Genomic DNA, 26,622 nt, shown 5'->3' on the forward strand with positions numbered 1-26,622 from the left:
AGAGCTGGGGGACAGGTTAGAGCTGGGGGACAGGGGACAGGTTAGAACTGGGGGACAGGTTAGACCTGGGGGACAGGGAACAGGTTGGAGCTGGGGGACAGGTAAGACCTGGGGGACAGGTTAGAGCTGGGGGACAGGTTAGAGCTGGGGGACAGGTTAGACCTGGGGGACAGGTTAGAGCTGGGGGACAGGTTAGAGCTGGGGGACAGGGGACAGGTTAGAGCTGGGGGACAGGTTAGAGCTGGGGGACAGGTTAGAGCTGGGGGACAGGTTAGAGCTGGGGGACAGGTTAGAGCTGGGGGACAGGTTAGAGCTGGGGGACAGGGGACAGGTTAGAGCTGGGGGACAGGTTAGACCTGGGGGACAGGGAACAGGTTGGAGCTGGGGGACAGGTAAGACCTGGGGGACAGGTTAGAGCTGGGGGACAGGTTAGAGCTGGGGGACAGGTTAGAGATGGGGGACAGGTTAGAGATGGGGGACAGGGGACAGGTTAGAGCTGGGGGACAGGTTTGACCTGGGGGACAGGTTAGAGCTGGGGGACAGGTTAGAGCTGGGGGACAGGGGACAGGTTAGAGCTGGGGGACAGGTTAGACCTGGGGGACAGGTTAGAGCTGGGGGACAGGTTAGAGCTGGGGGACAGGGGACAGGTTAGAGCTGGGGGACAGGTTAGAGCTGGGGGACAGGTTAGAGCTGGGGGACAGGTTAGAGCTGGGGGACAGGTTAGACCTGGGGGACAGGGGACAGGTTAGAGCTGGGGGACAGGTTAGAGCTGGGGGACAGGTTAGAGCTGGGGGACAGGTTAGGTGACTGGTTCCCGAATGGCACCCTATTCCCTATATAGTGCACTACTTTTGACCAGGGCTTAGTGCACTATCCCCTTATAGGGTTCTGGTCAAAACGTAGTGCACTAGAAGACGGAATAGGGTGCCATTTGGGACGAAGGCCTGTAGTTAAACTGTGGTAGAGAGAGACTGAGACTTACCTCGCTCTCTGCAAAGTGACGTGCTCCTTTCAGGCAGAGAGAGGAACGCCTCAGTGTCTTCTCATCACCATCATCAAACACTGGGGGGAGAGAGGAGGGAAGGAGAGCGATAATGAGAGAGATGAGCAAGAGAGATAAGAGAGAGATGAGGGAGAGAGATAAAGAGATGGAGGGAGAGAGACAAAGAGAGATGAGGGAGAGATATAGAGAGAGATGGAGGGAGAGAGATAAAGAGAGAGAGATGGAGGAGAGAGAAAGAGAGAGAGATGGAGGAGAGAGATAAAGAGAGAGATGGAGGGAGAGAGATAAAGAGATGGAGGGAGAGAGACAAAGAGAGATGAGGGAGAGATATAGAGAGAGATGGAGGGAGAGAGATAAAGAGAGAGAGATGGAGGAGAGAGAAAGAGAGAGAGATGGAGGAGAGAGATAAAGAGAGAGATGGAGGAGAGAGATAAAGAGAGATGGAGGAGAGCGATAAAGGGAGAGACGAGGGAGAGATGGAGGGAGAGTGATAAAGAGAGAGAGATAGAGGAGAGAGAAAGAGAGAGAGATGGAGGAGAGATAAAGAGAGAGAGAGGGAGGAGAGAGATGGAGGAGAGAGATATAAAGTGAAAAACTAGTTAGGCAGAATATAGGCCATGGCATTTACATACAAAGGCTGTCACAAATGGCTCCCTATTCCCTATTGAGTGCACTACTTTTGACCAGGACCCCATAGGGAATAGGGTGCCATATTGGATGTAGACAAGCACACCCACTACCTCTCATTCAGGGCAATACTGCAAACAAACTGTTCTCCGTGACTAAACCCATCATATGTTCTGATACAGACTGCCTGGTGGGTTTTAGGACTGGCTGAGAACAGATCGGCTGCTCTCAGTAGTCATACCCCACAAGACATGCCACCAGAGGTCTCTTCACAGTCCCCAAGTCCAGAACAGACTATGGGAGGCGCACAGTACTACATAGAGCCATGACTACATGGAACTCTATTCCACATCAGGTAACTGATGCAGTAAAATCAGATTTTAAAAAAATGAGAAAAATACACTTTATGGAAAATGGGGGACTGTGAAGAGACACATATACATGGATATAGTACTGTAGATATGTGGTAGTAGAGTAGGGGTCTGAGGGAACACAGTGTACTGTAGATATGTGGTAGTGGTGGAGTAGGGGCCTGAGGGAACACAGTGTATTGTAGATATGTGGTAGTGGTGGAGTAGGGGCCTGAGGGAACACAGTGTATTGTAGATATGTGGTAGTGGAGTAGGGGTCTGAGGAACACAGTGTACTGTAGATATGTGGTAGTGGTGGAGTAGGGGCCTGAGGGAACACAGTGTATTGTAGATATGTGGTAGTGGAGTAGGGGTCTGAGGGAACACAGTGCTATTGTAGATATGTGGTAGTAGTGGAGTAGGGGGCCTGAGGGAACACAGTGTATTGTAGATATGTGGTAGTGGTGGAGTAGGGGCCTGAGGGGACACAGTGTGTTGTAGATATGTGGTAGTGGTGGAGTAGGGGCCTGAGGGAACACAGTGTATTGTAGATATGTGGTAGTGGTGGAGTAGGGGTCTGAGGGAACACAGTGTATTGTAGATATGTGGTAGTGGTGGAGTAGGGGCCTGAGGGAACACAGTGTATTGTAGATATGTGGTAGTGGAGTAGGGGTCTGAGGGAACACAGTGTACTGTAGATATGTGGTAGTGGAGTAGGGGTCTGAGGGAACACAGTGTACTGTAGATATGTGGTAGTGGTGGAGTAGGGGCCTGAGGGAACACAGTGTATTGTAGATATGTGGTAGTGGAGTAGGGGTCTGAGGGAACACAGTGTACTGTAGATATGTGGTAGTGGTGGAGTAGGGGCCTGAGGGAACACAGTGTATTGTAGATATGTGGTAGTGGAGTAGGGGTCTGAGGGAACACAGTGTATTGTAGATATGTGGTAGTGGTGGAGTAGGGGCCTGAGGGAACACAGTGTATTGTAGATATGTGGTAGTGGTGGAGTAGGGGCCTGAGGGATCACAGTGTATTGTAGATATGTGGTAGTGGTGGAGTCGGGGCCTGAGGGATCACAGTGTATTGTAGATATGTGGTAGTGGAGTAGGGGTCTGAGGGAACACAGTGTATTGTAGATATGTGGTAGTGGTGGAGTAGGGGCCTGAGGGATCACAGTGTATTGTAGATATGTGGTAGTGGTGGAGTAGGGGTCTGAGGGAACACAGTGTATTGTAGATATGTGGTAGTGGTGGAGTAGGGGCCTGAGGGAACACAGTGTATTGTAGATATGTGGTAGTGGTGGAGTAGGGGCCTGAGGGATCACAGTGTATTGTAGATATGTGGTAGTGGTGGAGTAGGGGCCTGAGGGAACACAGTGTATTGTAGATATGTGGTAGTGGTGGAGTAGGGGTCTGAGGGATCACAGTGTATTGTAGATATGTGGTAGTGGTGGAGTAGGGGCCTGAGGGAACACAGTGTATTGTAGATATGTGGTAGTGGTGGAGTAGGGGTCTGAGGGAACACAGTGTATTGTAGATATGTGGTAGTGGTGGAGTCGGGGCCTGAGGGATCACAGTGTATTGTAGATATGTGGTAGTGGAGTAGGGGCCTGAGGGAACACAGTGTATTGTAGATATGTGGTAGTGGAGTAGGGGCCTAAGGGAACACAGTGTATTGTAGATATGTGGTAGTAGAGTAGGGGTCTGAGGGAACACAGTGTATTGTAGATATGTGGTAGTAGAGTAGGGGCCTGAGGGAACACAGTGTATTGTAGATATGTGGTAGTAGAGTAGGGGCCTGAGGGAACACAGTGTACTGTAGATATGTGGTAGTGGAGTAGGGGTCTGAGGGAACACAGTGTATTGTAGATATGTGGTAGTGGTGGAGTAGGGGCCTGAGGGAACACAGTGTATTGTAGATATGTGGTAGTAGAGTAGGGGCCTGAGGGAACACAGTGTATTGTAGATATGTGGTAGTAGAGTAGGGGTCTGAGGGAACACAGTGTATTGTAGATATGTGGTAGTGGTGGAGTAGGGGCCTGAGGGAACACAGTGTATTGTAGATATGTGGTAGTAGAGTAGGGGCCTGAGGGAACACAGTGTATTGTAGATATGTGGTAGTAGAGTAGGGGCCTGAGGGAACACAGTTAATCTGTTGTGAATGTATTGCAATGTTTAAAAAATTGTACAACTGCCTTAATTTTGTTGGACCCCAGGAAGAGTATCTGCTGCCTTGGCAGGAACCAATGGGGGGATCCATAATAAATAACAATAATGACGATTGTTGTGACCACTTTTATAATAATCCTTGATTATTGGTATTTCAGAGCATACTGTCAGCTGTGGGCTTCGACGATGATTGATGACTAACTAGAAAATGGGAAGACTGCGTGGATTGGTGTAACTGTATTGGTAGACAATTCATCTGCAGCTATCCAAAGCTTTTCCATCTTTGATGGGAGTGAAGGGAAGTGGCCAGGCAAGAAATGGGATGCGGCTCAAAACGACGTAGCTAATGAACGAAAGCAAGATCCCTCTCGCTTCCAACGAGTTTAGGATAGGAGATGAAATGCTTTGCTACATAAAATCCAAATAATTCTGAACTGCTGAAATTACTGCAATACTGTTAATATATATATTTTTAATCACTTTTCATGTAATTTTGGCCAGCGAATAGGCCTGCCCACTGATCAAGCACTATCGGAAGAAAGTGTGAACCTCTTTTATGAACGTTAGCTCCAGCTTATGGCTACAAAATTAAAATCCGACCCATTGTATTCATAACTAAATTGTTGATTGTAAATTAAAATGTTATACTACTACAATACTAACTAGCTAGCTGATTATACTGTGTCTAACCCTACTACATTACTAACTAGCTAGCTGATTATACTGTGTCTAAACCTACTACATTACTAACTAGCTAGCTGATTATACTGTGTCTAAACATCCTACATTACTAACTAGCTAGCTGATTATACTGTGTCTAAACCTACTACATTACTAACTAGCTAGCTAGCTGATTATACTGTGTCTAAACCTACTACATTACTAACTAGCTAGCTGATTATACTGTGTCTAAACCTACTACATTACTAACTAGCTAGCTAGCTGATTATACTGTGTCTAAACCTACTACATTACTAACTAGCTAGCTGATTATACTGTGTCTAACCCTACTACATTACTAACTAGCTAGCTGATTATACTGTATCTAAACCTACTACATTACTAACTAGCTAGCTAGCTGATTATACTGTGTCTAAACCTACTACATTACTAACTAGCTAGCTAGCTGATTATACTGTGTCTAAACCTACTACATTACTAACTAGCTAGCTAGCTGATTATACTGTGTCTAAACCTACTACATTACTAACTAGCTAGCTGATTATACTGTGTCTAAACCTACTACATTACTAACTAGCTAGCTGATTATACTGTGTCTAACCCTACTACATTACTAACTAGCTAGCTGATTATACTGTGTCTAAACCTACTACATTACTAACTAGCTAGCTAGCTGATTATACTGTGTCTAAACCTACTACATTACTAACTAGCTAGCTAGCTGATTATACTGTGTCTAAACCTACTACATTACTAACTAGCTAGCTAGCTGATTATACTGTGTCTAAACCTACTACATTACTAACTAGCTAGCTGATTATACTGTGTCTAAACCTACTACATTACTAACTAGCTAGCTGATTATACTGTGTCTAACCCTACTACATTACTAACTAGCTAGCTGATTATACTGTGTCTAAACCTACTACATTACTAACTAGCTAGCTAGCTGATTATACTGTGTCTAAACCTACTACATTACTAACTAGCTAGCTGATTATACTGTGTCTAAACCTACTACATTACTAACTAGCTAGCTGATTATACTGTGTCTAAACCTACTACATTACTAACTAGCTAGCTGATTATACTGTGTCTAAACCTACTACATTACTAACTAGCTAGCTGATTATACTGTGTCTAAACCTACTACATTACTAACTAGCTAGCTGATTATACTGTGTCTAAACCTACTACATTACTAACTAGCTAGCTGATTATACTGTATCTAAACCTACTACATTACTAACTAGCTAGCTGATTATACTGTGTCTAAACCTACTACATTACTAACTAGCTAGCTGATTATACTGTGTCTAAACCTACTACATTACTAACTAGCTAGCTGATTATACTGTGTCTAACCCTACTACATTACTAACTAGCTAGCTGATTATACTGTGTCTAAACCTACTACATTACTAACTAGCTAGCTGATTATACTGTATCTAAACCTACTACATTACTAACTAGCTAGCTGATTATACTGTGTCTAAACCTACTACATTACTAACTAGCTAGCTGATTATAATGTGTCTAAACCTACTACATTACTAACTAGCTAGCTGATTATACTGTGTCTAAACCTACTACATTACTAACTAGCTAGCTAGCTGATTATACTGTGTCTAACCCTACTACATTACTAACTAGCTAGCTAGCTGATTATACTGTGTCTAACCCAGATCCAAAGCAACAGGTAGGTTGTTTTATATGAATGGGGAGAACGCACAGAATGGCCTCAATTAGCCTAGCTAGCTTAGCTTTCTGGCTAGATTCTCTAGGCTACTCCAGCGTAGCCTAGTCGGCAGCGTAGCATAGTGGTTAGAGCATTGGACTAGTAACCGAAAGGTTGCAAATTCGAATCCCCGAGCTGACAAGGTACAAATCTGTCGTTCTGCCCCTGAACAAGGCAGTTAACCCACTGTTCCTAGGCCGTCATTGAAAATAAGAATTTGTTCTTAACTGACTTGACTAGTAAAATATATTTAAAAAAAATGTAATACAGTGTTATGAAGGATGATAAAGAACATTGTGGCTGTTACAAATTAGCTACTGTAGCCAAGTAGCGTCTCGCTCCCATCTCACCGGCACCTAGGCATGATGCAGCAATAGAGTGCCAGCCTCTTCCTCCCTCAGCACTGCTCACGTTAAAAATGTAGTTTAAAAAAAAAAACGGGAATTTACGATATGACAAATTCATGTTACTGAAATTATTCCAAACCCCCATCCCTACTCTTCAGTGTGTGCGCGTGCGCGTGCGTGTGCGTCTGTGTGCGTGCGTGCGTGCGTGTCTGTGTCTGTGTGCGTGCGTGCGTGTCTGTGTGTGTGTCTGTGTGCGTGCGTGTGTGTGTGTCTGTGTGCGTGCGTGTGTGTCTGTGTGCGTGCGTGCGTGTCGTGTCTGTCTGTCTGTGTGTGTGCGTGCGTGCGCGTGTGGTATCTGCACCACCCAATGATCTGCAGTTCCACCTCACAGCTTCATTACAACTCCCTGACAGTTTAGAAAATAGGACAGACAATATAGAGGTGGAGTCGATATCACCAGAGTACTTTGTACAGAACAAAGACAACTATTCCGTACTTACCAACAGTGTATAAAGCATGCTACTCACCAACAGTGTATATACTGCAGTCTGTCAGCTTGTTGATGGAGGCTTCCTGGTACACTCCATCAGGGTTCTTCACCTCTACTACAGCACCAACCTGACAGACCAGACATACTGCTGTTAACATTCAATACTGGCTGACTGACTGCCTGGGATGGCTAGGACTGAATAGCTGACTGACTGGCTGGCTGCCCTGACGTCTAGATATAGTGGTGTCATGACTGTCCACGAGAATCTAAATAGGTTAGATCAGGTTTGCAATGAATAACTTTAATCAGACCCCCACTCACCCTAGAGCTCTAGTGGGGATTAACAACTCACGCCCTGTTGTAAATCAAGGGGAGAAGATTCAGGTGTCCCTCTCCAACATTCACCAATGAATGTTCTTTGTTTCAACAGACTTTTCCCGCTGAAACTCTAACACGCTCAAAAGTGAATACTGGAACAATATTTCTAACAGAATGTGGGGAATGGACAAAGGCAATCTATAGAACACTAATGTAATTTTGTTTATTGTTTTGTGATGTCATTAAAAATGTTATAAAGGAAATACTGTAACTTGGAAAGTATACCCACTACATATACGAAGTTTCCATACTATGCGTTGTGCATGTAATATGAACAATGATTAAAGTATTTTTGTTAAGAGAGGGATGTGATTTGAGAAGCTATAAGAGAGAATTTACTTTGCACAGTGAGTAATTGGCGCCCAGAGTGAGGTCAGCTTGCCAGAACCGCCCCTTATGAGCAAACTGTATAAATGATGGGTTAAGAGAAAAACACATCAGACCAGAAAGATGTGAAGCTGCAGCTGCACGTTTAAAGTTTTTGAACTTTGAATCTCAACACAAGGTGGAGACGATAAACTCCCCTCCTGGACGATCACTGGTACGGCTGATTAGCTGTCCTAAGTAAAGTAGCTTCGAAAGCAAATTTAAGTAGGACCATTATGTTACTCTGCTCAAACCATCATATTACACTACTCTCATCACCCCACTGGGAACCATCAACACAGCTGACTATCCTATCTTCAAAGAACCATCTTCAAGCATGAATGGAACTCTGTAGTTCTGTTCAGAACTATTCGACAAGTCACCGGATACCGGACAACTACAGAGAAAGACAACAGAAGCCTTGTCAGAACCATTTCGGACAATCAGAGACTCACAAGTGTGTCGCGAAAAAGGCCCAACTCCCTTTCCAAGGCTGCCCTGTTCACCGAGAGACCCCGGCTAACCCAGGCATTTCACGTAAATACATTCATGATTTCTTACTCAAACCGAGCGGCGGTTCGTGTGCAAAGTATATGGTTACTGTTGGTGAGAGTAGTTTCTGAATGTACCAATGTTAAGTGTCTCGCTCTCTCTCTCTCTCCACTTTAACAAGCAGCCATCTTGTTGTCATTCCGCTAGGGACCTGTTTTCAGCATATTTAGGCTCTTGTCAATAATCGATGCAAAGTGTGTATTTTATCCTGTGTTCCCATTTAATTAGCTAGTAAATAAATAATGAAATCAATTTGTGTAGTAGTGAAGTAAGGCTCTGGTTTTTGCAGATGCAAGGAGGTTACGAGTGTTCAGAATGATGATATGATATGAGGTTATGATTAATAAATTGACTGTTTATAGATGTGAGAGTAGAGTTAAATTTGGCAGATGGTAACTCTTTAAAGAACCTCTCTCGTGGTGCCCCAGAACCTAATGAGTTAATTGTTACATGATTAATTTAAAATCGGGTAACAATTAAGCATAGTTAGTGGATTAGATAAATAACAGTCTTCAGATTAATGTTAAAGTCAAGTCACGACAGTGGCTAGGTTTCGGATCAGTTCATATGGACTTGAAAAGAGACATTTATAAAGGAGATGAGATCACAGTTAAAAGAGTTGTCTTACCTTCAGAGGGCCTTGGATGCTGTCATCATGGACCTCCACTGTGGTCAGGTCTGGTTTAAAGGTCACCTGAAGAGGGGAAAGGTGGTTAGATGATTACTCCACATCACACGGCCTGGTAGCGACAACCTGTCAAAAATATTAGCTACACACTGTCGTGTACAGTCAGTAGTGCAGTCAGATCATCATATCAAAATGGTGGTAATCTGGCATGTGTGTGACAGCCTAGATGCCTCAAGTTGACACAAACTCTTCCCTCTGCTCATACACAGGATAACAGGATGAATGGTGTCTCGATAACATTGACCCAACATTCTGTCCACTTCCGGACTCCTAGCGACTAGCCTACACTGTTGCTACAACACTGGGACAAACCAACAGGTTTTTATCACGGGGGGTTGACAGTCAGTCAAATGGGGGAGATAACTGGAAGGTATACTGGGCATGCGTTCATTTAGCAGACGCTCTAATCCAGAGCGATAGTTGTTGAAATGTACGATGTTGTTCACTTTAAAGGGGAAGCTTTACCGCTAGACATTATTTGGGGTGTTTTCACAGTCTCCCAACATAATGATGACTGAAGGGGAGGCGTTTCAGACATAATGATGACTGAAGGGGAGGCGTTCAGACATAATGATGACTGAAGGGGAGGCGTTTCAGACATAATGATGACTGAAGGGGAGGCGTTTCAGACATAATGATGACTGAAGGGGAGGCGTTTCAGACATAATGATGACTGAAGGGGAGGCGTTTCAGACATAATGATGACTGAAGGGGAGGCGTTTCAGACATAATGATGACTGAAGGGGAGGCGTTAAGACATAATGATGACTAAAGGGGAGGCGTTTAAGACATAATGATGACTGAAGGGAGGCGTTAAGACATAATGTATGACTGAGGGGAGGCGTTTCAGACATAATGATGACTGAGGGGAGGCGTTTCAGACATAATTATGACTGAGGGGAGGCGTTTTAGACATAGGCGTTTATTTGCTTAAATCACTGAACACAACAGGTACTTGTTACAGACAGGCTTCTATTTGCTTAAATCACTGAACACAACAGCCTCTTGTTACAGACAGGCTTCTATTTGCTTAAACCACTGAACACAACAGGCTCTTGTTACAGACAGGCTTCTATTTGCTTAAATCACTGAACACAACAGCCTCTTGTTACAGACAGGCTTCTATTTGCTTAAATCACTGAACACAACAGGCTCTTGTTACAGACAGGCTTCTATTTGCTTAAATCACTGAACACAACAGGCGCTTGTTACAGACAGGCTTCTATTTGAGCCATGCATCTATTTCCTTAATGCACACAGATTTGCTCATTTGCATAGTTAATTGTTTCATTCCAGCATTCACTTCCAGTATTTTAATACATTTCTTAATTTCCTGCACTACTGTGTCATAATTTACACACAGTCATGTTTCCTTTGTCTTAGTATGCCTCTATTTAGAAAAATATATAATAATTCCTTGACAGAATAATTATTCTTCTCTGACTGGGCATTTTCAGCAGTTCATTCTCTAACCACTAGAGGGTGAACTGCCGATTTCTTTGGGTCTGTACTCCCGAAATGGACTGTTTTTGTGCTTGCCAGTTAGATAGATATTCAGCTGTTAGCAGCCACTGGCTAGCAATGTCTTACTGGTGATAAAAATGGACAATTTACAAGTGTTATATAATTTAAAATGTAACAAATTAAACAAACCTCGTAAACAACTCATGCTAATTCATGGTAATATCATAAACAATACATTTAGACCAGGTGTTTATTTGAAACAGCCGTTTGTTTGCTGAAATGTCTGCTGTTGCATTAAAAGGGACTAAGCGTTTAATTTAAGTTTTACGGTGGCTGTACAGTCGTGGCCAAAAGTTTTGAGAATGACACAAATATTAATTTTCAAAGTTTGCTGCCTCAGTTTGTATGATGGCAATTTGCATATACTCCAGAATGTTATGAAGAGTGATCAGATTAATTGCAAAGTCCCTCTTTGCAATGCAAATGAACTGAATCCCAAAAAACATTTCCACTGCATTTCAGCCCTGCCACAAAAGGACCAGCTGACATCATGTCAGTGATTCTCTCGTTAACACAGGTGTGAGTGTTGACGAGGACAAGGCTGGAGATCACTCTGTCATGCTGATTGAGTTCGAATAACAAACTGGAAGCTTCAAAAGGAGGGTGGTGCTTGGAATCATTGTTCATCCTCTGTCAACCATGGTTACCTGCAAGGAAACACGTGCCGTCATCATTGCTTTGCACAAAAAGGGCTTCACAGGCAAGGATATTGCTGCCCGTAAGATTGCACCTAAATCAACCATTTATCGGATCATCAAGACCTTCAAGGAGTAGCTTAAAAAAAAAGCTTGTCCGGAGAAGACAAGGTGAGCGCTACCATCAGTCCTGTGTCATGCCAACAGTAAAGCATCCTGAGACCATTCATGTGTGGGGTTGCTTCTCAGCCAAGGGAGTGGGGCTCACTCACAATTTTGCCTAAGAACACAGCCATGAATAAAGAATGGTACCAACACATCCTCCGAGAGCAACTTCTCCCAACCATCCAGGAACAGTTTGGTGATGAACAATGCCTTTTCCAGCATGACGGAGCACCTTGCCATAAGGCAAAAGTGATAACTAAGTGTCTCGGGGAACAAAACATCGATATTTCGGGTCCTTGGCCAGGAAACTCCCCAGACCTTAATCCCATTGAGAACTTGTGGTCAATCCTCAAGAGGCGGGTGGACAAACAAAAACCCACAAATTCTGACAAACTCCAAGCATTGATTATGCAAGAATGGGCTGCCATCAGTCAGGATGTGGCCCAGGAGTTAATTGACAGCATGCCAGGGCGGATTGCAGAGGTCTTGAAAAAAGAAGGGTCAACACTGCAAATATTGACTCTTTGCATCAACTTCATGTAATTGTCAATAAAAGCCTCTGACACTTATGAAATGCTTGTAATTATACTTCAGTATTGCATAGTAACATCTGACAAAAATATCTAAAGACACTGAAGCAGCAAACTTTGTGGAAATTAATATTTGTGTCATTCTCAAAACTTTTGACCATGACTGTACTCTCTGTCTTACCTCCCTACTCTTCTACATTTGCACACACTGTATATAGATTTTTCTATTGTGTTATTGACTGTATGTTTGTTTATTCCATGTGTAACTCTGTGTTGTTTTTGTCGCACTGCTTTGCTTTATGTTGGCCAGGTCGAAGTTGTAAATGAGAACTTGTTCTCAACTGGCCTACCTGGTTAAATAAAGGACTTGTTCTCAACTAGTCTAGCTGGTTAAATAAAGGACTTGTTCTCAACTAGTCTAGCTGGTTAAATAAAGGACTTGTTCTCAACTAGTCTACCTGGTTAAATAAAGAACTTGTTCTCAACTAGTCTAGCTGGTTAAATAAAGGACTTGTTCTCAACTAGTCTAGCTGGTTAAATAAAGAACTTGTTCTCAACTAGTCTAGCTGGTTAAATAAAGGACTTGTTCTCAACTAGTCTAGCTGGTTAAATAAAGAACTTGTTCTCAACTAGTCTAGCTGGTTAAATAAAGAACTTGTTCTCAACTAGTCTAGCTGGTTAAATAAAGAACTTGTTCTCAACTAGTCTAGCTGGTTAAATAAAGGACTTGTTCTCAACTAGTCTAGCTGGTTAAATAAAGGACTTGTTCTCAACTAGTCTAGCTGGTTAAATAAAGGACTTGTTCTCAACTAGTCTAGCTGGTTAAATAAAGGTGAAATAAATAAACTAGAAAACAGGGAAGCTTCAAACTGTAACTAGTAAAATGACCTAGTTATCGCTCAAGCAACTAGAGCGTTAACCAATCTGTGACATCCACTTGTATTGGTCACATATAAATATATATATATACACTAATCACATCTTCACTAATGTTGCAGAGCTTTGCTCCAAAGTAATAGCAGTCCCCAATGGCTGTAGTGACCATTACATTAGTGCCCATTACACCACTACATTAGTGCCCATTACACCACTACATTAGTGCCCATTACACCACTACATTAGTGCCCATTACACCACTACATTAGTGCCCATTACACCACTACATTAGTGCCCATTACACCACTACATTAGTGCCCATAACACCATTACATTAGTGACCATTACACCATTACATTAGTGTCCATTACACCACTACATTAGTGACCATAACACCATTACATTAGTGACCATTACACCACTACATTAGTGACCACTACATTAGTGCCCATTACACCACTACATTAGTGCCCATTACACCATTACATTAGTGACCATTACACCATTACATTAGTGCCCATAACACCATTACATTAGTGACCATTACACCATTACATTAGTGCCCATTACACCACTACATTAGTGACCATAACACCATTACATTAGTGCCCATTACACCATTACATTAGTGACCATTACACCATTACATTAGTGACCATTACACCACTACATTAGTGACCACTACATTAGTGCCCATTACACCATTACATTAGTGACCATTACACCACTAAATTAGTGACCATTACACCATTACATCATTACATTAGTGACCATTACACCATTACATTATTGACCATAACACCATTACAACATTACATTAGTGACCATTACACCACTACATTAGTGACCATAACACCATTACATTAGTGACCATTACACCACTACATTAGTGACCATTACACCATTACATTAGTGACCATTACACCACTACATTAGTGACCATAACACCATTACATTAGTGACCATTACACCACTACATTAGTGACCATTACACCATTACATTAGTGACCATTACACCACTACATTAGTGACCATAACACCATTACACCATTACATTAGTGCCCATAACACCACTACATTAGTGACCATTACACCATTACATTAGTGACCATAACACCATTACATTAGTGACCATTACACCATTACATTAGTGACCATTACACCACTACATTAGTGACCACTACATTAGTGACCACTACATTAGTGACCATAACACCACTACATTAGTGACCATAACACCATTACATTAGTGACCATAACACCATTACATTAGTGACCATTACACCATTACATTAGTGACCATAACACCACTACATTAGTGACCATAACACCATTACATTAGTGACCATTACACCACTACATTAGTGACCATAACACCATTTCATTAGTGACCATAACACCACTACATTGGTGACCATTACACCATTACATTAGTGACCATAACACCATTTCATTAGTGACCATAACACCACTACATTGGTGACCATTACACCACTACATTAGTGACCATTAAACCATTACATTAGTGACCATTACACCATTACATTAGTGACCACTACATTAGTGACCATAAAACCATTACATTAGTGCCCATTACACCACTACATTAGTGACCATTACACCATTACATTAGTGACCATTACACCACTACATTAGTGACCATTACATCATTACATTAGTGACCACTACATTAGTGACCATTACACCACTACATTAGTGACCATAACACCATTACATTAGTGACCATTACACCATTACATTAGTGACCATTACACCACTACATTAGTGACCATTACACCATTACATTAGTGACCATAAAACTGTGGCAATAACGAGGAAAGACAAAGTGCCAAAAAGTTGGGCCTAAAGTAACATACAAAATCTTTACTCAGGACTCTAGTTGCAGATGTAAAACATGTAAATTGATCTGATGTGTATGAGGAAGTGAATCCAGATGGAGCACTGGAAGTATTTGTAAAAGTATTCATGCCAGTTGTTGACAAGCATGCAGCTGTTAAAATGTTAGAACCCCCTGGATTGATAATGAATTGACAAATTCTATGGTTCATAGAAATGATGCACAAGAGGTGGGAAACAAGTCAGGCTGCTCAGTTGATTGGTTGCAATACCATACATTGAGAAATGTTCCCTGTGATTTGCTTGAAGAGGCGAAGGAAAAAGGGGACGGAGGGCGGGGCTGCCTTCTGAGAATTCGTAGGCGATTGAATAAACCTCCACTTCCTTCCATTCCGCTAGCAAAAGTGCAATCTTTGGAGAATAAAATCGATGACCTACGCGGAAGATTAAACTACCAACCGAACATTAAAAACTGTAACATCTTATGCTTCACGGAGTCGTGGCTGATCGACGACAATATCAACATACAGCTGGCAGGTTATATGCTGCACCGGCAGGATAGAACAGCGGCGTCTGGGAAGACAAGGGGAGGCGGATTAAGTATTTTTGTAAATACCAGCTGGTGCACGATATCTAAGGTAGTCTCAAGCTATTGCATTTACATTTTACATTTACATTTTAGTCATTTAGCAGACGCTCTTATCCAGAGCGACTTACATTTCATTTCATACATTTTTTTTTTTTTTTTTTCCCGTACCTATTGCCCGCATCTATTGCCTGCCTGAGGTAGAGTATCTCATGGTAAGCTGTAGACCACACTATCTGTATTTTTCGGAGCTGTTTACATATCACCACAGACCGATGCTGGCACTAAGATAGCATTGAATGAGCTGCATTACGCCATAAGCAAACAAGAAAACGTTCACCCGCTCCTAGCAGCCAAGGACTTTAATGCAGGGAAACTTACATCTGTTTTACCAAATTTCTGTCAGCATGTTAAACGTTCAACCAAAGGGGAAAAAAAAAACTCTGGACCACCTTTACTCCACACACAGAGATGCATACAAAGCTCACCCTCCATTTGGCAAATGTGACCATAATTCTATCCTCCTGATTCCTGCTTACAAGCATAAATTAAAGCAGGAAGCACCAGTGACTAGATCAATAAAAAAAGTGGTCAGATGATGCAGATGCTAAACTACAGGACTGTGTTGCTAAGTACAGACTGGAACATGTTCTGGGATTCCTCCGATGGCATTGAGGAGTCCACCACATCAGTCAGGGATTCCTAGGAGTGGTGGTTGGAGTCAGGCGCAGAGGGTAAGTGCAACGTCTTTATTACTCCGGCACAAAACGGTCACGCCAAAAACAGAGGGCGCGTCACAAAGTAGACCAGCCCAAAAAACACAGGGCAAAACAGTCCGGAGAGAAATAAGGCGCCAGCCAGCACATCCAACAACAAACAGAAAAATAACCCCGCACAAACCCGGGCGGGCCTAACAGGCTTACATAAACACAAATCAAGAAACAAAACAGGGAACAGCAACCAATACGACCGAACAAACAGAAAACGGAAAAAGGATCAGCGGCGGCTAGTAGACCGCCGAGCGCCGCCCGAACAGGCAGGGGAGCCACCTTTGGTGGGATTCGTGACAACATCAGTCACTGGCTTCATCAATAAGTGCATCGATGACGTCGTCCCAACAGTGACCGTACGTACTGTGGCAAAGAAGGGGGTCGAGTGATAAATGGCAGATATGTGAGGGCAGAACTAATAAACGGGCTCTGCCTGATCACTAAAATGGCCACCCCGATCAGAACTACAGATCACAAAATGGCCGACTGCCAAAACTACAATTCCCAGAAGCAAGGGGAACCCTCAGAAGGTGGAGCCGACCCACAGATAAAAGGTCAAGAAAAACCAGGAAGAGAGAGAGAGAGGGAAGGATCTATGAACCATAGAGAAAGAGACAATCTACATTGGCTGGATTTACCGTGTACGAGCTGGACTGTTATGGACTTACCTGTTGGCGTTTAGACCTGGACCTACCGAGAACCAGATTTGTGTACCGAACCCTGCTATCCTTGACCTTACCTGCGGCCTGGGTGGACCAGGACAGCGAAACAAACACACAGGTACTGTCATGTTCGAAAGAACTTTCATTCTGGGCTGACTTTGGTGACAGTTTCCCACTTAATTTGTGACAAACGCTCCTAACTTTGAAGAGGTTTGCCCCAGTACATACCCCAACCAGAAGCCATGGATTTCAGGCAACATCTGCACTGAGCTAAAGGATAGAACTGCCGCTTTCAAGGAGCAGGACTCTAACCTGGAAGCTTATAAGAAATCCCGCTATGCCCTCCGACGAACCATAAAACAGGCAAAACGTCAATACAGGACTAAGATCAAATCTTACTACACCGGTTCTGACGCTCGTCAGATGTGGCAGGGCTTGCAAACCATTGCAGACTACAAAGGGAAGTACAGCTAAGAGCTGTAGGGGTTGAGCTAGATGGGAGGAGCCTGGAGGGGGTTGCGCTAGATGGGAGGAGCCTGGAGGGGGTTGCGCTAGATGGGAGGAGCCTGGAGGGGGTTGCGCTAGATGGGAGGAGCCTGGAGGGGGTTGCGCTAGATGGGAGGAGCCTGGAGGGGGTTGAGCTAGATGGGAGGAGCCTGGAGGGGTTGAGCTAGATGGGAGGAGCCTGGAGGGGGTTGCGCTAGATGGGAGGAGCCTGGAGGGGTTGAGCTAGATGGGAGGAGCCTGGAGGGGTTGAGCTAGATGGGAGGAGCCTGGAGGCAACAGAAGGTGAAACCAGGCTACACAAAAGGTATTTTCATGAACTATTCTCAGACATTATCACCCTTTATGTGTACTGCCAATGTTGTACAGATCGGATTCAGTGAATTCCCTATTTTTTAAATGTTCCATCACTTCACTTTAGCCTGATGCATAAGAGCATCTCTGGTGAGACCATAGAAGTAAATTAAGATGAGGTCAATGACCTAATGAATAGTGTGTAAGTGTAAGATTGCTCTTAGTATTTGTGCTAGTGTACTTTGGTTTTGTATTCATCATTATATTATTATTCTGTCTTATATGTGATAGCATCGATTGAGATGATGAAACTTGTGCTGACGAGACCTGGAGTCCCTCAACGAAATCACAGGTGAGTGAGACACTTATGAAGAGGAGTCTGAAGAGGTAGAGTATTCTGGGGACAGCAGCTCGGACGAAGAATACATTCCTTCACTTTGTGTGCGGCGTGTTTATCATTATATGCCTTTAGCCATGTATACATTTTTAAAATGTGCCTCTTATGCTACATCTGTACCATTTTTGGAAAAAAATGTTTATTTTCTGTGTTAAAACAGAATGGGTGGATCTGTCCATCCACAGCTGCGCATTGATAGACTACCGGTCATCAGTGTGGAAGAGACAGAGCATGACTCCATCCTTTCAGAAGACTTTCCGTCTCCACTGGCTCCAGGTCATCTATAAGTCTCTGCTAGGTAAAGCTCCGCCTTATCTCAGCTCACCGGTCACCATAGCAGCACCCACCCGTAGCACGAGCTCCAGCAGGTATATCTCACTGGTCATCCCCAAAGCCAATTCCTCCTTTGGCTGACTTTCCTTCCAGTTCTCTGCTGCCAATGACTGGAACGAACTACAAAAATCACTGAAGCTGGAGACTCATATCTCCCTCACTAGCTTTAAGCAACAGCTGTCAGAGCAGCTAACTGATCGCTGCAGCTGTACATAGATGGGCTGTTTACAGATGGGCTATCTACCTACCTCATCCCCATATTGTTTTTTTATTTTACACACACACACACACACACACACACACACACACACACACACACACACACACACACACACACACACACACACACACACACACACACACACACACACACACACCAGTATCTCTACTTGCACATCATAATCTGCTCATCTATGACTCCAGTGTTAATCTGCTAAATTGTAATTACTTCGCTACTATGGCCTATTTATTGCCTTACCTCCTCATGCCATTTGCACACACTGTACATAGACTTTCTTTATTTTATTATTGACTGTATGTTTTGTTTATTCCATGTGTAACTGTTTGTGTCGCACTGCTTTGCTTTATCTTGGCCAGGTCACAGTTGAAAATGAGAACTTGTTCTCAACTAGCCTACCTGGTTAAATAAAGGACTTGTTCTCAACTAGCCTACCTGGTTAAATAAAGGACTTGTTCTCAACTAGCCTACCTGGTTAAATAAAGGACTTGTTCTCCACTAGCCTACCTGGTTAAATAAAGGACTTGTTCTCCACTAGCCTACCTGGTTAAATAAAGGACTTGTTCTCCACTAGCCTACCTGGTTAAATAAAGGACTTGTTCTCCACTAGCCTACCTGGTTAAATAAAGGACTTGTTCTCCACTAGCCTACCTGGTTAAATAAAGGACTTGTTCTCCACTGGCCTACCTGGTTAAATAAAGGACTTGTTCTCAACTGGCCTACCTGGTTAAATAAAGGACTTGTTCTCAACTGGCCTACCTGGTTAAATAAAGGACTTGTTCTCAACTAGCCTACCTGGTTAAATAAAGGACTTGTTCTCAACTAGCCTACCTGGTTAAATAAAGGACTTGTTCTCAACTGGCCTACCTGGTTAAATAAAGGACTTGTTCTCAACTAGCCTACCTGGTTAAATAAAGGACTTGTTCTCAACTAGCCTACCTGGTTAAATAAAGGACTTGTTCTCAACTAGCCTACCTGGTTAAATAAAGGACTTGTTCTCAACTAGCCTACCTGGTTAAATAAAGGACTTGTTCTCAACTAGCCTACCTGGTTAAATAAAGGACTTGTTCTCAACTAGCCTACCTGGTTAAATAAAGGACTTGTTCTCAACTAGTCTAGCTGGTTAAATAAAGGACTTGTTCTCAACTTGCCTACCTGGTTAAATAAAGGACTTGTTCTCAACTAGCCTACCTGGTTAAATAAAGGACTTGTTCTCAACTAGCCTACCTGGTTAAATAAAGGACTTGTTCTCAACTAGCCTACCTGGTTAAATAAAGGACTTGTTCTCAACTAGCCTACCTGGTTAAATAAAGGACTTGTTCTCAACTAGCCTACCTGGTTAAATAAAGGACTTGTTCTCAACTAGTCTAGCTGGTTAAATAAAGGACTTGTTCTCAACTTGCCTACCTGGTTAAATAAAGGACTTGTTCTCAACTAGCCTACCTGGTTAAATAAAGGTGAAAAAGTGAAGAAAAAAAAAAATCAAAAATAAACATCAAGTGATTAGCGGAGACGACATCATTGGCAAAGTGAAGACAGTTTAATACATAATACATCTGACAAACTTTGCGCTGCGTGTTGATCAGTGCCCGCTCCACAACCGGGGAACAAGAGGAGATTGCCACGCCCTTCCACCCTTTGAGGTCCACATCAGTTTGAGAGGCACAGCAAGCATCATCTCTGTATACCCGTCGCAAGACCCACTGGTTGACGCTTACGTAACAGTATAGCTTCCGTCCCTCTCCTCGCCCCAACCTGGGCTCGAACCAGGGACCCTCTGCACACATCAACAACTGACACCCCACGAAGCATCGTTACCCATCGCGCCACAAAATGCCAGAGCAAAGGGGAACAACTACTTTAAGGTCTCAGAGCGAGTGACATCTCCCGATTGAAACGCTATTAGCGCGCACAACCACTAACTAGCCATTTCACATCAGTTATACCTTATTTATAAAACCCTCTTAGGCCTCACTCCCCCCTATCTGAGATATCTACTGCAGCCCTCATCCTCCACATACAACACCCGTTCTGCCAGTCACATTCTGTTAAAGGTCCCCAAAGTACACACATCCCTGGGTCGCTCGTCTTTTCAGTTCGCTGCAGCTAGCGACTGGAACGAGCTGCAACAAACACTCAAACTGCACAGTTTTATCTCCATCTCTTCATTCAAAGACTCAATCATGGAAACTTACTGACAGTTGTGGCTGCTTTGTGTGATGTATTGTTGTCTCTACCTTCTTGCCCTTTGTGCTGTTGTCTGTGCCCAATAATGGTTGTACCCTGTGCCTGCTGCCATGTTGTGTTGCTACCATGTTGTTGTCATGTGTTGCTACCATGCTGTGTTGTCATGTGCTGCTACCATGTTGTTGTCATGTGCTGCTACCATGCTGTGTTGTCATGTTGTGTTGCTACCATGCTGTGCTGCCATGCTGTGTTGTCATGTGTCGCTGCCAAGCTGTGTTGTCATGTGTCGCTACTATGCTGTGTTGTCATGTGTTGCTGCCATGCTGTGTTGTCATGTGTTGCTACCATGCTGTGTTGTCATGTGTTTCTGCCATGCTGTGTTGTCATGTGTTGCTACCATGCTGTGTTGTCATGTGTCGCTACCATGCTGTGTTGTCATGTGTCGCTACCATGCTGTGTTGTCATGTGTCGCTACCATGCTGTGTTGTCATGTGTCGCTACCATGCTGTGTTGTCATGTGTCGCTACCATGTTGTGTTGTCATGTGTCGCTACCATGCTGTGTTGTCATGTGTCGCTACCATGCTGTGTTGTCATGTGCTGATACCATGCTGTGTTGTCATGAGGTGCTGCCATGTTGTTGTCATGAGGTGCTGCCATGTTGTCATGTGTTGCTGCCATGCTGTGTTGTCATGTGTTGCTACCATGCTGTGTTGTCATGTTGTGTTGCTACCATGCTGTGTTGTCATGTTGTGTTGCTGCCATGCTGTGTTGTCATGTTGTGTTGCTGCCATGCTGTTGTCATGTGTTGCTACCATGCTGTTGTCATGCTGTGTTGTCATGTGTTGCTACCATGCTGTGTTGTTGACTTGGGTCTCTCTTTATGTAGTGTTGTCGTCTCTTGTGATCCCAGGCCCCCGTAGGAGGCCTGTTGGTAGGCTGTCATTGTAAATAAAATATACAAAAATACAATTGAATGGGTGAATGTAATTTGGGTTTGTTGTACTTCTCTACATCCAATGAAGGATGTCACAGACTGGTAGCTTTGAACTTTCTATGCTATTTAGACGCTTGTGCAAATGTATTAGTGCAACAAAAACAAGCTGTAACTTGGTAGGAGTATATATACATACACACACAACTCGCTGATTACCCCTTTAATTATGTCATTGAGTTATTTTGTCCAGGGGTAATTATTGCTTTTAAACTTGCCAGTTAAACTCCTCTGGAATATCAATATCATAACCTAATCCCTTCACGTCTTATTTCACTGGACGTCCCACGGTCTCCTTGAATAGCAAGGCTTGGAGTAAGGTCTCATTTTTTTATTTTTTTATTTCACCTTTATTTAACCAGGTAGGCAAGTTGAGAACAAGTTCTCATTTACAATTGCGACCTGGCCAAGATAAAGCAAAGCAGTTCGACAACATACAAAAACACAGAGTTACACATGGAGTAAAACAACATACAATCAATGATGCAGTAGAAGAAGAAAAAATAAGACTATATACAATGTGAGCAAATGATGTGAGATAAGGGAGGTAAAGGCAAAAAAATGCCATGGTGGCAAAGTAAATAAAGTATAGCAAGAAAAACACTGGAATGGTAGATTTGTAGTTTGAAGGAAGTTCAGAGATAAAATATAAATAATATGGTGCAAAGGAGCAAAATAAATAAAATAAATAGATACAGTAGGGGAAGAGGTAGTAGTTTGGGCTAAATTATAGATGGGCTATGTACAGGTGCAGTGATCTGTGAGCTGCTCTGACAGCTGGTGCTTAAAGCTAGTGAGGGAGATAAGTGTTTCCAGTTTCAGAGATTTTTGTAGTTCGTTCCAGTCATTGGCAGCAGAGAACATCATTTACTTGCATAGACCTGGCACAAGTCATTGGTCTTAATTGTATGGTTGAAATGTCACCCTCAACAGTTAAGTCAATGGTAACCAATTTTCACAAAAGACAAAAGTTGTCTAAAATGTATATCCAGAAAAGGAAAAAAACATGCAAAAAAAAAACGAATGTAAAAATTACTATTTATTATAAACTGGGTGGTTCGAGCCCTGAATGCTGATTGGCTGACAGCCGTGGTGGTATAGATAAGCAATAAGGCCCGAGGTGGTGTGGTATATAATATGGTCAATATACCACGGCTTAGGAGTGCCTCTCTCTTCCCAGGCCCCCCCAACAGAGATATGTCTTCACGTAAACATTTCTTGACACCTCTGACAAGCTCATGTCTGAACTCTGTTTTGATTCAAGCTAGGTTTGAACCTGACATAAGATGGGTCTTTGGGACTCAGTCAGGGTCTAAGAACGACTACATGATGGAAACAAAATCAGCATTTCTTTAGAAGTGTCTGACGGTGAGATTCTGAGTGTCTGACGTTCTGAATCTAGTTCAGAACGGATCCTCCGCACAGAAACAGAGGGGTTTGTTTACAACCTGTATCAATCTGCAGTGAGAGACATATTAGTGACCTTGGTCTGATGCTGCTTGTTGCCCCAGCTACTTTAGCACTAGGACTGCACCCCAAATGACATAATATTCCCTATATAGTGCACTACTTTTGACCAAGATCCATACAATTCAAAAAGGTAGTGCACTATTTAGGGAATAGGGTAATGGCAGAAAAAAACATGAACTGGGGATTTTGACAATCCTCTTTATCTACTGACCCAGAGTCAGATGAGGTCCTTTATCTACTGACCCAGAGTCAGATGAGGTCCTTTATCTACTGACCCAGAGTCAGATGAGGTCCTTTATCTACTGACCCAGAGTCAGATGAGGCCCTTTATCTACTGACCCAGAGTCAGATGAGGCCCTTTATCTACTGACCCAGAGTCAGATGAGGCCCTTTATCTACTGACCCAGAGTCAGATGAGGCCCTTTATCTACTGACCCAGAGTCAGATGAACTCCTTTATCTACTGACCCAGAGTCAGATGAACTCCTTTATCTACTGACCCAGAGTCAGATGAACTCCTTTATCTACTGACCCAGAGTCAGATGATCCTCTTTATCTACTGACCCAGAGTCAGATGAACTCCTTTATCTACTGACCCAGAGTCAGATGAGGTCCTTTATCTACTGACCCAGAGTCAGATGATCTCCTTTATCTACTGACCCAGAGTCAGATGATCCCCTTTATCTACTGACCCAGAGTCAGATGAGGTCCTTTATCTACTGACCCAGAGTCAGATGAGGTCCTTTATCTACTGACCCAGAGTCAGATGAGGTCCTTTATCTACTGACCCAGAGTCAGATGAGGTCCTTTATCTACTGACCCAGAGTCAGATGAGCTCCTTTATCTACTGACCCAGAGTCAGATGAACTCCTTTATCTACTGACCCAGAGTCAGATGAACTCCTTTATCTACTGACCCAGAGTCAGATGAACTCCTTTATCTACTGACCCAGAGTCAGATGAGGTCCTTTATCTACTGACCCAGAGTCAGATGAGGTCCTTTATCTACTGACCCAGAGTCAGATGAGGTCCTTTATCTACTGACCCAGAGTCAGATGAGGTCCTTTATCTACTGACCCAGAGTCAGATGAGGTCTTTTATCTACTGACCCAGAGTCAGATGAGGTCCTTTATCTACTGACCCAGAGTCAGATGAGGTCCTTTATCTACTGACCCAGAGTCAGATGAGGTCCTTTATCTACTGACCCAGAGTCAGATGAGGTCCTTTATCTACTGACCCAGAGTCAGATGAGGTCCTTTATCTACTGACCCAGAGTCAGATGAGGTCCTTTATCTACTGACCCAGAGTCAGACCATTTTTATATGTCTCTGTGTGCAGTTTGAAGAGTTACTAACTAGCGCTATCAAAATTACTATCATTAGCACAACAACTGGAAGTCTATGGGTATCTGCAACCATGCTAGCAGATACCCATAGACTTCCATTAATTGTGCTAACGATAATTAGCATTGGCTTGCGCAACTACCTCCTAACTTCCTTCATACCGGACACAGACAAAAAAATATTCCACGATTTCATCTGACTCTGGGGAAGTTTACAGAGGAGTATAGAGTGCAGTGATGTGTCCTATAAGGAGCATTGGTGGCAAATCTGATGGCAGAATGGTAAAGAACATCTAGCCACTCGAGAGCACCTTTACCTGCCGATCTATAAATTATGTCTCCGTAATCTAGCATGGGTAGGATGGTGATCTGAATCAGGGTTAGTTTGGCAGCTGGGGTGAAAGAGGAGCGATTACGATAGAGGAAACCAAGTCTAGATTTAACTTTAGCCTGCATCTTTGATATGTGCTGAGAGAAGGACAGTGTACCGTCTAGCCAGACTCCCAAGTACTTGTATGATGTGTCTACCTCAAGCTCTAAACCCTCAGAGGTAGTAATCACACCTGTAGGAAGAGGAGCATTCTTACCAAACCACATGACCTTTGTTTTGGAGGTGTTCAGAACAAGGTTCAGGGCAGAGAAAGCTTGTTGGACACTAAAAAAGGTTTGTTGTAGAGCGTTTAACACAAAATAGCAGGACAACATTGTTTAGATTCAAGGGCAATGGTGACGTCATTGAGGACCTTTAAGGTTGCATTGACATCATAACCAAAGTGGAAACCAGATTGCAGACCAGAGAGAATACTACAGACGTCAATAATCCACTGACTGGCTTTCTTGCTAAGTTTTTCCAACACTTTAGATGAACAGGGTAAAATAGAAAATGGGCCTATAACAGTTAGGATCAGCTTGATTTCCCCCTTTAAATAAAGGATGAACAGTGGCTGCCTTCCAAGCAATGGGAACCTCCCCAGAAAGGAGAAATAGGTACCAAAGCAGTGTAGTAGAATTCATTAGAAGCTGAATATTGAGAGTGATCACGCGCAGCCTTAATTGGTTTAATCTTACGTTTGTAGAATACAGTCTCCAGACATTTCCAGCGTTACTGTGCTGCTGCTAATTCTGTTGAAATAACAACCCACACAAACATAGCATCCTTCTAAATATTAGAAAAAAATCACTTTTAAAAAAGGCTGACACTACTCCAAGACAAGTTATACTAAAAAAAAAAAAGGTATGAATACTCCAGACATTTACACTTACTGTGCTGCTGTTGAAATAACACCTCAGTGATGTATCAATGTGGCAATGTATTGTTTTGCAAGTAGGGATCTCCTTCCTGGTATGCGAGGGGGAAAAAAGCTCTTGCCTTGCATAGAATTGTGTGATTTTTAAGAGCAAAGCCATTTGGATTTCAAGAGGTGTCCAATCTACCAGGGCACCAGGCCATTCATCAATTTTTTTTTTTTTAAACAGACACATGATCTATTCTGTTAAAAACATATGTAAACGTAGGTAGATAAATTTGCCGACAGGTCAAAGTGTAGGCGATATGCATATTGGCTACAGTCTGTCATGTCCACACCGACGCTGACATGAGGCAGGTGCCAGAAATGTAGCTAAACTCTAACAAGCCTATTAAATTACAGATATTGGCCCATCGCCGGTCATGTTTGACAAATATGCTGTAGCCTAATTAACAGGAATGTCTAAAGGCTTGATTCCGTCATACGAGGCTCTGTTCGTCTGCAGAGAAAGGCCTTGCAGTCTGAGCGGAGGCCGTCAGTATTTAATAAAACACTTCCTGTTGAAACAAGCTCTCATGTTCTATTGCGGTTCAAAAATCAACTTTATTTCCTTGTCCAGTAGCACCT

At 43.1% G+C, this 26,622-nt stretch overlaps 1 protein-coding gene across 2 annotated transcripts in view; it reads right to left on the minus strand.

The window, feature by feature from the left end:
- The window catches only part of LOC106590004 (AT-rich interactive domain-containing protein 4B), a 202,320-nt gene that overhangs the window by 128,658 nt on the left and 47,040 nt on the right, over positions 1 to 26,622 (minus strand). For both annotated transcript variants that reach the window (XM_082970601.1, XM_082970600.1), the window contains exons 4-6: positions 9,329 to 9,394; positions 7,442 to 7,532; positions 983 to 1,062 (exon numbers count right to left, since the gene is read on the minus strand). In XM_082970601.1, coding sequence (XP_082826727.1) covers positions 983 to 1,062; positions 7,442 to 7,532; positions 9,329 to 9,394 — 237 coding nt within the window. The remainder of the gene's footprint in view (positions 1 to 982; positions 1,063 to 7,441; positions 7,533 to 9,328; positions 9,395 to 26,622) is intronic.

The sequence above is a fragment of the Salmo salar genome, chromosome 28 (assembly GCF_965601325.2).
Source record: "Salmo salar chromosome 28, fSalSal1, whole genome shotgun sequence".
In the NCBI taxonomy this organism is placed as follows: Eukaryota; Metazoa; Chordata; class Actinopteri; order Salmoniformes; family Salmonidae; genus Salmo; species Salmo salar.